Genomic DNA, 13,178 nt, shown 5'->3' on the forward strand with positions numbered 1-13,178 from the left:
GGTTTGGTCCGGATTTTTCGTTAAGGGGTACCTTAATTACCTGTTCCTCTCGGTTGGCTCTGTTTGGCCTGAACGACGTACAGGTACCTACTTGCGAGGTTTGAGATAGGTTGGGTCCATGGTGTATGGGCATGGCTCTGGCTAGCTGGCAGATCCATCATGGTCGCGCACACATGACGAACGTGTTTTGGCATTGCCACAACGATGCAAGGTCACAGGCCGCATTGGTAGTGATACAGACGGACCATGCACGCTCTCGTTCAACGGAGGAACATGCCACTCGTTCGGATCGAGCCTCAGTTAAGCTTATGGGTGCAAGCAGAAGCTGAGGCCTCTTTTGGTTCATAGAATAGAATTATCATAAAAATAGGAATTTTGTAAGAAATGAGATGACATGTATCTCAAATCCTATGAGTAGGAATAAAAAACAAGATGTCATTTGATTGACACGAAAGAAATTTTTCATTGAGTTTAGGCTCTTTTTTGTTTTCTTATGAAATGTGGAGGATAGAAACCAAACTATGTAAAAATAGGAATCCATTCTTATAAATCAAAGGGCTTTAAAGAAAAAAATCCTATAAAAATCCTATCTTCTAAAATTCCTATAAAATTCCTCTAAATAGGCCTCAGTACGCGGCCATTTCTCAAAAAGAAAAAAAAAGCTACAGCGGCCTATCCCGACCGACCCGTGGGCGTGTGGCCAGCAGCAATCCCACGTAGACGTAACACGTACGGTCATATCCTCCATGCATGTCCATAAAAAGAATATCCTGCATGCATGAAATTTCTAAAATAACAAAAAATGCTCCATGCATGCATGCATGCGTGCCATGGTGATCTCAGGCTTTTACGAATTTTCTTTTCCAAGAGCACAACTCTGTGGAAGAATTCAGTATTGTTATCCACTATTCCCTTTTAAGATCAAAATCTTCACTTGTTTTCCGATGCCAGAATTCCTCTTATCTATATATGTATTTTTTATATCTATATCTATTACTTATTAATAATAAATCGACAAAGATTTCATGATTCTTTTTCGTCACCCCTTTATATATGTCAATTTTTGTGTCAACGACAAAGATTAACGGCTGAGATTTAAAACGACAATGTTTTTTTTGTAGAAAAACGATTTGCATTGTCCATCAGTCTAGGTCGTGGAAATTACCTCCACATCACCATGTGACACATGTGGTAAGCAATCCAAACTATTAAAAAAAATTACCTCCACATTGTCTACGGGTACGAATCATCAAGACGTTGTGGATAGAGCAACTGCTCCCTCCAAGAGCGTCTGCGCCGCCACCCGGATTCATTGGAGCCGAATCGCCCGCGAGGTATGCTCCATGTAGCCGATCAGGCCTACACCACACAGCTCGACATCGATCAAGCCGCCGTCGTGCGCCATCCTGGATCTGCGAGAGAAGGAGAGAGGGCAAACAAGGACAAGGAGCCATGGGCCGCCGCCACAGCTATGGGGAGGGGATGAGCGGGAAGAAGGTTGCCTCCCTCCGGTGCGCATCTGGCGGTCAATCCAGGAGGTTGGGAGGTGGCCACCGTCGATCCGGACAACCACCAGCACCATTGCTGGGTACTCGCCCGTACTGCGATTGGCTAGCTACGGCCTACGGGCACGCGGGCCGACGTTGTGTGCGCACGTGCGGCTACTGGCTGAGCGCACGCAGGGCCGGTTGAGGCTCTAAATGCGGCGGTAACTTAGCAGTTTCCTCATGTTGCTTTTCTCTGATTGCAGGGTCTCAACCCGAACGAACAGGGAGAGTTCACATAGTAACGCATCTGATATATAAGATCTGGCACAAGCACAAGTAGTAGGCACGCATGATGGCTTCCTTGTGACTATAAGGCCTTGTACAATGGGAGGTATTTAGGGGAGATGCTTAGAAAAATAAACCAGGCTTTCCTTAAACACCGGTGCTTATTTGTATAAGGTAGACGCTCCTATAGAAATATGCACCGGTGCTTCAGAAAAACTCGGTTTATTTTTCTAAACACCTCTCTAAGCACCTTTCATTGTACAAGGCCTGCTTCTGATATATAAGAATGAGATAAGGACAAACTTGTTACTACTGGTCTTTTTGCTGCTACTGAGTGTTTGTGACGATGCAGACTAGGCGCTATGAACGCGTTTGTGGCTGGGTAAGGCCTTGTACAATGGAAGGTGATTAGGGGGTGCTTCGAAAAATAAACCAGGCTTAACTTAAGCACCGGTGCTTATTTGCACAGGGTAGACGCTTAACCAAGCGTCTCTCCTGTAGAAATAGGCACTGATACTTTAAAAAACCTAATTTATTTTTCAAAGCATCTCTCTAAGCACCTTCCATTGTACAAGGCCTAATGAGCCAAGGATCACGCGCTGGTGCACCTCCGGCTGGCCACGACAGAGTGCGTCCGCATGACGCGGTTTGCCTCAGTTAACTTTCCTTACCCTGCCACCGTTTCCCCTTGAACCGGCGGAGAAAAAAAAGGCGACTTTCTTCAGTGCTTCACAATGGCCTCCGTTAGTAGGGACCTAGATACAGCAGCAGGGTATACCAGCAAATAAAGCACCGAGAGAAGGGTAGAAGTAGAGGATCAGGGGTAGGCAGCAGTAGCGGGTAGTAGAATTCAGAGCAGACAAGGTACACGATGGGTTCAGTTGTCAGTTCACACAACGCTAAACGTCGATTCAAACATCCAAGCTTCCTCCTCTGTTAGCCTGATGGACAAACTTTGTCGATGACATCCGTCTCGCCTCTAATAAATGGACACTACCTTACGTTGTTTGTTGTGCTTGTGCTTCCAGTTGCACGGTATACTATAGATGGATAATACTAACAAAACTTAAAACTGCAGCCAAAAGTAATGGATAATACTAACAAAAGTTGAAAACTGTTGCAGGAGCATTAGATTCAATTTTGAGTTCCAAAAATATAAACTTGTAGTTCAATACTTGCTTGTTTAGCCATGTTAATGGCAGTTGGCTGTACAGATTACATTCAAGCGTGACTGTAGTACAACACGACAAAGAAAGCATTCAGGTTCTATGAATGGAACGTGCTTTTTTTGGCTAATTTATGTAAACCTTTTTTAAGACAGTGATTTTCAGATCTACTTTGCATTATGGTTTATATTAACCAGCTGAATGGTGCTTAAACTAATGAGGTGCCTTAGAGCATATCCAGCCGTTGCGCCCCCTAGGAGGCATTTTTTTCATCGCTTGAGGGGCTGCCGGCAAAAAAAATTCCACTCGTTGCGCCCCCAGGAGCAGGTGCGCGCCTGCGCCCACGGCCTTCTTGTGCTCGTCGTTGCCGAGGACCGCCTCCTCCACGCACGGCGGTAGGAGGGACCGATGGACGACGAGGCAGTGGAGACGTGGAGACGGGGCCGGGGCCGAGGCCAGTAGTTACTCACCGATGGCTTGTTGGCTTGTTCCTGCTCGGGCCTCGCGCCCGGCTCGGTGAGGTTGGACTTGCGCACGGCAGCGTCCGGCGAGGGGGTGGCATTGGGGCCGCAGGATCTAGGCGGGGAGTGGCGCTTCTTGCGGCCGCGGGGGCTGGCGGGGCAGGGCTTCCTGTGGACGGCGCAGGTAGTGGCGTTGCGATGGCGGCGAAGCCCAGCGGCAGCGCCTCCTCCACCAGCTCACGAGCGCCGAGGGGATGAGCGGGAGCGGGGGCAGACCAGAGTGGTTGGTGGCGGTGGATCGGAAGCCCGAGCGGCAGGAAGGGGAGAGAAAGGGATAAAGGGAGAGAGAGAGAGAGAGAGAGAACGTGGTGGGTGAGAGAAGGACGTGGTGGGGCCAGCCTGGTTTGGGAAAGTCGCCGACAGGGGCCAAAAAGGCAAAGAAAACAGCGCTGGTGCCCCCCAGGTGCCCCACGAGATCTTGGGTTTCGCCTGGGCTCGCCGGCTGTATTTTTGACTAATCCGACGAAAAGTGAGGGTCGTGGGGGTGTGGCTGGGACTTCTTTTCTCCGCCGGCGCTGAAAAAGTGCTCCTGGGGGGCTTTTTGGCGGGACGGCTGGAGATGCTCTTAGTTTAAGCTCCAAAGGACAATGTTTAAAAAAATTGTGTCTTGGTTATTGATAGAGTGAACTGTTTTTTTTATCAAAGATGTTATATATATGCAACAACATGATCTTGAATTATTCAGTTGTGCTCATATGCCATTCAGAAGAACAATGTCAATTCTTTTTGTCATTGTCAACATTTTCATAAGGATCACTCTGAGCAGCCTGATGAAATCTCCACCATCCCGTCTTACATCAATGGTTGTACTACATGCATGATACATGTCGATTGTTTCCTGATGAAAGGAAATAAATGTTTCCTAAACATGTTGAACTTACAACCGTTGCAAGTATAAATTGTTCGAATTATATTTGTTGATATGTTGTTTGAATTGGTAGTTATAAGATAATACTAAAATATAGAAAAGAGAATACAGACAACCTACGTATAGACAAATTTACTGCAAAACTGGTTGTGTATAGGAAGGAATCTTTCTAGACTGTGCACATAGACATTTTAGACAATGCGATATAGACACGCAGTTAGAGTTGCTACAGGCTGGCTTGCCCACCAGCGCTAGATAATCCTGGTTGAGAAAAATAAATACACGGTCGAGAGGATTCAAACCCTAGTTTCTTGGAAAGACCCAGCAGCCACGCTGACCACCACATCCAGCTGAACTATTTGTTCAAACGGAAGAACTTACTTTTCTCTATTAGGCTGCGATCCAACCGAGCTAACTCTAGCTTTTGTAGCTAAAGTGGGTTCCTTCACATATTGCATAGTCCCACCTTGCTCTCTCCTTTCCACGGATTTAATTTGAGTACATGTCAAAACTTTATCTCCTTGCAACGCACGGGTGTATGTGATAGTCCATTCTATAGAACATCTAGAACTTCAATTTACCGATTAAACTTATGTTGATGATGTGTTAAAAAAACCTATGATGATATTTGCACGTAGGTGTATTTTTCTCTTTTTGAGGTACAATTTGCAAGGATCCTCATGTTTTGTTGGAAGAAAACAACATGTTCTTTCAAGTATTGAGCGCTTGGACTTCTGATCGATTGGTTCCCCACATGTATAGTGACCGTCCCACTTTGTTAAAGCAACTATTACTAGTAGGACTAATAAATCAGGACGGAGGTAGTAGCTCGTTTGCTCGTTTGCTCACTTTAGCCTAAGGCAAGCGTGATTGCTTTGCGTTGCATTGGTTTGTTTTCTTCAAGGGGCTGAGGACCAGTGGCAGAGCCAGGATTCGAGTATAGAGGGGGCCGAGTACGTATATTGATCAAATCTCGTTGGTAATTACTCGCCGCTCCTACTAAAATTGTTAATCGTTGGGGGGAGGGGGGGAGGGGGGCAGGCCCCTGCTCGTCCCCCCTGGCTCCGCCCCTGCAGAGGACGTGTGTCATTGTCATCGGTCATCATCACATTTTCTTCTTCTTTTCACACGTCTTTCAAGTATTAGATGCCAAGGGTCAAGGAAAACTGTGTAGCCCCCTCTTCCATTCTTGGCAAAGCTAGAACAGTGCAGTTACAGTGCACATGCTGACATGAATAAATGCGCAAGGTGGTTCGGTAACATATATTAGGGCCATATGGACACGGTGTTTGTGATACCGACCTCACATGCATCTGGTCCGGGTGAAGAGTAAAATCCAGAAAATAGTAAACAAAATTATCATCATCAGTGTTACTAGGAACTATACCATCAACTTTTATTTTTGCCAGAAACTATACCACTATAACTCCCATGCAAGTAGTTAAACACTAGACCCTCAAGACCAAAAATAAGGTGATGAATGGGTCCATCTTCAAAACCTAATCGATCTATGTTGTTACAAAGTTTAACTTGGCACAAATCTAACATGCAGAGTAAAAAGGACCGGAGGGAGTATGCATGTGTCTGTCTGCGCGCCGGCGCTGAGCTTCACTCACATCACTTGTCTGTACATCCCATTGCGCGAAAGGAATTAGCGTTGCCAAAGGACCGATCGATCAGGCTCCACAGACGCTGCTTGCCCGCAGTTTCCTTCCTTGTGCCCAGCCCCATCGCCACTGCCATCCATTCATCGACACGCTGCACACCCCGGCCGCGTCGTCGCTTTCCATCGCAGCGGGGCTCGCAGCTCCTCTTAAACCGCTACACGAGTGTGGCCGTTCTGCCCCGCCATTGCTCTCCTCTCTCCAGCTCGAACCCGTCAAGCTAGCTAGCAATCGGAGCAGTGAGTGTGACTGTGTGAGTCCCATCGATGCCTCCTGTTGAAATTAAGCTGATTGTGTGCTACGTTGTAGCTCATCTCGTCCTAGCAGCCATGGACGGCCAGAAGATCCCAGGTTCTGTCAGGCTGGCCTGCGGATGGGTGCTCCTCAGCGCCTGCGCCATGGGCTTGGTCCACTACACCCTCTCCTGCAGCCAGGTAATTACCCCTTGGACCCTGTACATTCCGATCGAGTTTCTGACCGACCGATCCATCACGCGCCGGTCCTGTTCGTCGTCTGCATGCAGGCCATGACCTGCAAGTGCGATGCGCTGACGGACACCAAGGCCGCCTGCTTCAGCGCCCTCTGGATCGGGACTCTGTGCTGCGCTGGATCCCAGGCTACCGCGGCGGCGCTGGCGCTGCTGCTCCCACGCCGCCCCCGCTGGATCATCCGTGAACTGGCCAACTTCTCGGTCGCGGTCGCCGGCGCCGGCTACTGCATGTTCCACGGCGCCATCTACATCCTCCACCCAGGAGTCTACTTCGCACTGGCCTCGATCATGTTCATGCTGGGCGACATCATCTGCGGCATGACTCTCTACCTGGTAGGTGAGGACTGAGGAGTAGGGCAAGCAGCGAATATGGCGAATCCTATCTGTTTGCGCGCGCAACGCGAATCCTCCCTGTCGATGAATCATGTGGATCAGCGCGCCCAGGCCCACCGGTCCCAAACAAAACGATTCCCTAGTTCTTTTTTCGCACGGTTATACGACCGGATACAGTCACATCGTATCTGTCCAGGCGACCAGGCCCCTACACCATTGAGCTGCGCGCCTACACCATCACTCGGTTGCCCCATCCACCCCAGCGATTTATAACTTGCCAAATTTCGATTCCCAGACTCCAGATCTAGCCTCATGTGAGTTCTTTCCCCAATTTTCTCTGTTGGATTTTTTCTAGTTGTTACTTAGGCTGCATGCGTATCATTGTTCCACTCATCTGTGTGTTTGAGATCTGCTAATTTATGTGCATCTTTGTTTCCTCCCGCAAGATTGTTTAACATGTGAACTCCATGTGCAGGGTTTGTTCTGCTGCTCCTGAAATCGATGGCGGCCCGCCTCTCCGACGTCCTCCTCCACGGCGAGCCGCCCAAGCACCGTGATGCATTTTCTTCCCCCATCAGCGCTTCACCAAGTAGCAGCACATGGAGTTGGAGGCAAGAAGAGGAGGAGCAAGAAGGGGAGGACGCGGGCGACTAGTTCCTCCCCTGAGCTCGAAGGCCGAGGGCCCAGATCCGCGGTTGTTCTTCCCAAATCTTGATGCCATTTGCTTTCCTGCGATTCTTCATGTGTCGCTGTTAGTTTTTGTTGGGTTGCTAAGAAGAATCAGGAGGAGCCGTCCTCTGCTCCTTCTCAAAATTTCCCTCCCAGATCTGTATTCTTGGGCATCGGTTTTTTATCTTTTGCTTGACCATCAATCGCACGTACTTATTACTTAAGATTTTTTGTGCTGCTGTGTTGGATTTGGGGGTGAGGCTTTTTTTTCTGGTGCGGTCAGCACTGATGGTGTATGAATTACGATGTGGTATGTGTGCTGCCTTGCTAATCTCCTCAAATTCTGGATCTCATGTCTCTACAACATTTTAGAAAAATGCATTTAATTTTATGACCAGCCTGACATGGATTGAGTGTACTCGTATCATGCATATACCATATGTGATGTAGTGTTTAGTGATGACAATATCACAATAAGTGTGAGACAGAACCAAAGGTCGGAAACCATACCAAATGTGCCATATAACCGCCGATGCGCACTTTATATCCTCGGTTATGGTCCTGTTATGGTTGACCGTGAAGAACTTTAAAGATAACAACCATATATACTCGAAGGCGGGTCTCTTTCACCCGACCATGAAGAACTTTAATGTTATATCGATTGGTAAGTTTTTTCACTAGGGATTGGGAAAATAACCTCATAATTATTGTGATATTTTCATCACTGAACACTACGTCCCATATAACCTTCGATGTGCACTTTATATCATCGGTTCCTGTCTCCTTATGGTCGACCACGAAGAACTTTAGAGATAGCAGCCATATGTACTCGAAGTCGGGTCTCTTTCACCCGACCATGAAGAACTTTAATGTTATATCGATTGGTAAGTTTTTTCACTAGGGATTTGGGAAACAACCTCATAATTATTGTGATATTTTCATCACTGGACACTACGTCCCATATAACCTTCTATGCACACTTTATATCCTCGGTTCCGATCCTTTTATGGTCGAATGCGAAGAACTTTAGAGATAGCAACCATACGTACTCAAAGGGGGGCCTCTTTCACCCGACCATGAAGAACTTTAATGTTATATCGATTGGTAAGTTTTTTCACTAGGGATCTTGGAAAACGACCCCATAACTAAATTAAAAAAATTATATTAAGACATTTCTATTTGTAGTGCAATGTTGTGTTGAGGAGGTGAGCATCTGCCAGCCGCAGCATGCTGGTGACGTGCTAGCTGTGCCCCGCCGATGGATTAATTAATTTTTTAAACTGTAGTCTCAGAGATTCTTGAGTCATTATGTAGTGTACACTTTTGTTTCCCTGTGTAAACGTTTTTTGGCAACTTCAAAGAACTTTTTGTAGTGCAACGGACGACTCCTTGCAAGCGAATCTCCACGCCGTAAAGGCTCATGAGCAGTGGCGGAGCTTGGGCCAAATCTTTGGAGGGGCAATGGGCTAAGGAGGGGCAAAACTATGAGATTTAGGTTGTTTTTACTGGACATATGATAGAAAAACTAATGAGTAGTAGGTGTTTTTTTCTTGGGCTGGGGGGGCCACCGCCCAGGTTGGCCCCCATGAAGCTCCGCCACTGCTCATGAGGTTCTTTTTTACCAACAGTCCCGGTACGTTACTTGCTCACCACAAAGAACTTTTTTGCATCGGATATTTAATCCTTGTGAATAAATAAATTAATATACACGTGTAAAAACTAGTACAGTACTATTACTTAAACTTACGACTAGTACTCACGTCAAGGGATGCTATTTAGCATGTAATCTTCGCGCTAGATAATACTAATAGGAGAAGCAGACGGAATGGTGCATGCTGTACAGTAGGGTAGGATCGAATCTTATAGCTTGGCCCCACAGTACGACGCGTCAGGTGGAATACTGCTCATATACACCAGTATCAATCTATTCAGGAGTCTATTACACCAGAGATACCTTGCAGATCTGACAGCATAGTGGACCTAGTGATGTGACATGCATGGCTGATGTGCGGCCGAGATATAAGATGTGCGGGCAACGAGTTAGACAAAATCCACGTCCGGCAAGCAGCACGTACGCACCACGCAGCCACGCTTAGTTGAGCTAGCTGCATGAGATTATGTGTGATTATGTGCATGTATCAGCTCGTAGGAGAGGTACTGATGACATCGTGGTTCTAGCTAAGGAAGAATAAACCTATAGTATGCACGCAGTATATGATGGAGTGCCGTATGTATGTGTGAATCTACTACTAGTGTCCGGGATTTATTTTCATGAACTCAAATATGTATGCCGTTTCTCGTGTTGAGCATCGCTGTTTTCCATTAAATCAACCACCTGCAACTGCTGGCGTATGCATGTATTCATCTGGGTTCAGCGGTGTCGTCGGTTTGGCCCGGATTTGTCGTCACGGAGTACCTTACGTGTTCCTCTCGATTGGCTGGGTGCGTCGTGGCTCCGTGCAGATCGTGTTGACGTCTTGGCTCCGTTTGGTCTGGAGCATATCTGGACTCGACGACGGGTACCTACTTGCGAGGTTTCAGATAGGTTGGCTCCTTCGGATGGGCATGGCTCTGGCTGGCTGGCTAGTACGAGCGGTGCAGATCCATCATGGACGGCTGCGTGCAGATGACGGACGTGCTCGTGCTTTGCCACAACGATGCAAGGTCGTAGTCGTAGCAATATGACACACGGCACGGGCCATCCAGCAAGATGAATTGGCGGCTAGCTGTCGCGGTCATCCTGCGTGTAACTACTCAAAAGAGAAAAGGCTGTAGCGGCCATTCGTGACCGACGCGTGTGGCCAGCAGCAATCCCTCCCACGTAGCACAGACATGATCATATGCCGCATGCAACTTGTGGTTTGTAAGGTTATATCCGCATGGCGTGTGGCCATTAGTGACCGACCCGTGTGGCCTGGCCGGCAGCAATCCCACGTAGTATGCATGCAATTTTCTTTTCAGTTTTGCTAAAGCACATCTAGATGTGCCATAAGTATTGCGTATCTAAGTCCTAAGTCATTGATCTTACACGGAGATTCTTGTGCATATTTCTTTTTTCTTTTTCTTTTACTTCTTATGCTTGATTGAGTGACTTAGATGTGCAATAACTAGAGCACATCTAGATGTGTCCTAAACAATCCTTTTTCTTTTTCAGTTTTGCTAAAGCACATCTAGATGTGCCATAAGTATTGCACATCTAAGTCATATGTTATTGATCTTACATTGAGATTCGTGTGATTATTTTCTTTTTTTCTTTTTCTCTTTATGGTTGATTCACTCATTTAGATGTGCAATAACTAGAGCACATCTAGATGTGCTCTAGACACACCCTTTTTTTCTTCTTTTTTTGCGGGTGTCATGCATGCAATTTCTAAAACACAATAAATGCTCCATGCATGCATGGATGCATGCGTGCCATGCATGGTGGTCTCAGGCTTTTAAGAATACTAGTAAACTTGCACGTGCAACACATGTCTCAAACTTTGACTAAGCAAAATTCATAGGAATAAAAAATTGATACACCACTTTTTCTTTAGAAGGATTGGTAAACAATGTTGTCGTTCTTTAACAAATGTCGACACAAAAATATACAGGCAAGAAAAATTGTATCCAGTGAAAATTTCGCTAGTGTATGCATATTTATAATGATACATTACTGCTAACTTTTTAAATGTTTGATTATACATGAGTGGTAGGGGGTAATGGATCTTGCGCCATATGTATAGGTGTAGGGTTTGCTTTAGGAATAAATCATATCTTAGCTTTTCTCATGTTCCTGATATTGTTGAAGCTGTGGTGGTTGGGATAAACATCACTGAAATTGGCCGGAAGGTGGAAGGCGGATGGTAAAAGAAGGGGTGGTGGTGCGCAAGGTGTTGAGGTATGGATTTGCAGATGAGCATTCACAACGATAGAATGATAATAAGATGAGCATGTCCACCTCACAAATAGTTTCTTTAATTACTTCACTTTTATTGTAGAACCTTGCAACTAAAATCTTGAGCTGAACCAAAAGGAGCACATGAGGCTGGAGAGAAGAAATGCTTGAGTCATTGTTTCCTTTCTGAATCATACCTGCATACCAGCTGAATGAAATTAAAACTTCCCTTACAATGTGTATAAGCTCTAATCCATTTTTGTGTTTCTACTGGAGTACATTTCGTACTTCAAATAATTTGCAGGGCTCTAGAGACCAACACCAACTTTGTTGCTTCATCAACTACTAATTTCTTCACCCGCAAAAAAAACTACTAATTTCTTAAAAGAAAATTATAAGTGTCAAAGGAAAATGAATACTTTTGCAGTTGCCATGTATAATTACAGTTGTGTACTACAAAAGAGAAAAAGGAAGAAGCCAAATCAAGGACAATAGGACATGTTTTAATTCTCGGTCTAGCCATTGCAAATTTCGTGCTTATTAGTTATTCCAAAGAGTGATGTCAATAACTGTAAATAATAACTGAAAGGAATACCTAGTTAATCTGTAAGCCTACCAAGATTGCCTCCAAGATTGCAGACTCATGCCTTTAACTGGATAGAAAACGCTAAAAATCTACTCCCCTTTGTCTCAAAATATAAGACATTATATGACTCTATTTTGAGGCAGAGGGAGTACTAAATAATTGTAACCCCGGAGATTTTACATCTTTTCAGAATCACCCACATAAGCATGCTTACCTTCCATTGACCCAATAATGCCATGGGGCACAAAATACGAATACCTCCTAATATAGAGGTGTTCTAAATGTGTGTGCTAGTATCACAACCTCTTACGGGCCTTATACCTCTTTTTGTGTACTTGGACTGCTCCCCCCTTGGATCCAACAGTATCAGGGAAATAGTCATGACAACATTTCCAAGGCACATTGCATCTGCAGGTATGTAGAAAGAAAAAGATAACACACAATAGTACCACGTAACTACGATCCAGTGAGGAAAATGGAAGTGTAAGCAAATAAGAAAATACTGTACTAATAAATTTTGAAGAATCATTTATAGTTTCTTATTAAGGTATGTCCACTAACATCAGTGTGGTGACCAATGTCAGCAAACATGCGCAAATATTTAGCAAAACCTATCTCTAGTAGACAACTAACCCATTATGTCGACGAACAGGATTACAAAATCCTCAACAAAAGGCAATCATAAGTATCCAAAATCCACAAAAAAGGCAATCATAAGTATTCATCTGCCAATGAAATAGTTACAGTAGTTCACTACATTGAAAACAACATTGGAAGTATTTTCAAATATAACCTAAATGGCACATACATGAAGAACCATCATAATCTTCTAACCCCTCTTCGTGTCATCTGACTTGAACTTGGAAAGTTGGTTGTCACTTTACCAGAGAAAACATCAATGTAGACGGCAAGAACCATGCTGAAAAATTTAAAGAAATGTGATTAGCACTGACCATTATCACATTCTTTTAAAATTACACAAATAATAGCACAGAAAATCACATATTGTCTGCAACAATATAGGCACTCAAACAGGGATTACTTTGTTCTTCATCCAAAAGAGAGCTTCTTTATGGTAGGATTTTAGAATAGAAACAAGAGTACGTGGCTACCATGCTTCCTATTTTACATAGCATACACCAAATATTCAAAATGGTAAATTAGTTCCAATGCAATAGGATAGTGTGAGTAAGAGTAGAAATAGAAGGGCACTACTTCTGTTACCTTAATGT

The 13,178-nt window shown here is 45.1% G+C and overlaps 1 protein-coding gene across 1 annotated transcript; it reads left to right on the forward strand.

Moving 5' to 3' along the window:
- The first annotated feature begins 5,980 nt into the window (after positions 1-5,980).
- On the forward strand, positions 5,981-7,880 carry LOC123186360 (uncharacterized). Its single transcript, XM_044598138.1, has 4 exons — positions 5,981-6,230; positions 6,301-6,425; positions 6,515-6,818; positions 7,290-7,880. Exons 2-4 carry the CDS (start codon positions 6,321-6,323, stop codon positions 7,466-7,468), a joined length of 588 nt encoding a protein of 195 aa, XP_044454073.1. The 5' UTR covers positions 5,981-6,230; positions 6,301-6,320; the 3' UTR covers positions 7,469-7,880.
- The last annotated feature ends 5,298 nt before the right edge of the window (positions 7,881-13,178 follow it).

This window comes from Triticum aestivum, chromosome 2A (genome assembly GCF_018294505.1).
Source record: "Triticum aestivum cultivar Chinese Spring chromosome 2A, IWGSC CS RefSeq v2.1, whole genome shotgun sequence".
Classification (NCBI taxonomy): Eukaryota; Viridiplantae; Streptophyta; class Magnoliopsida; order Poales; family Poaceae; genus Triticum; species Triticum aestivum.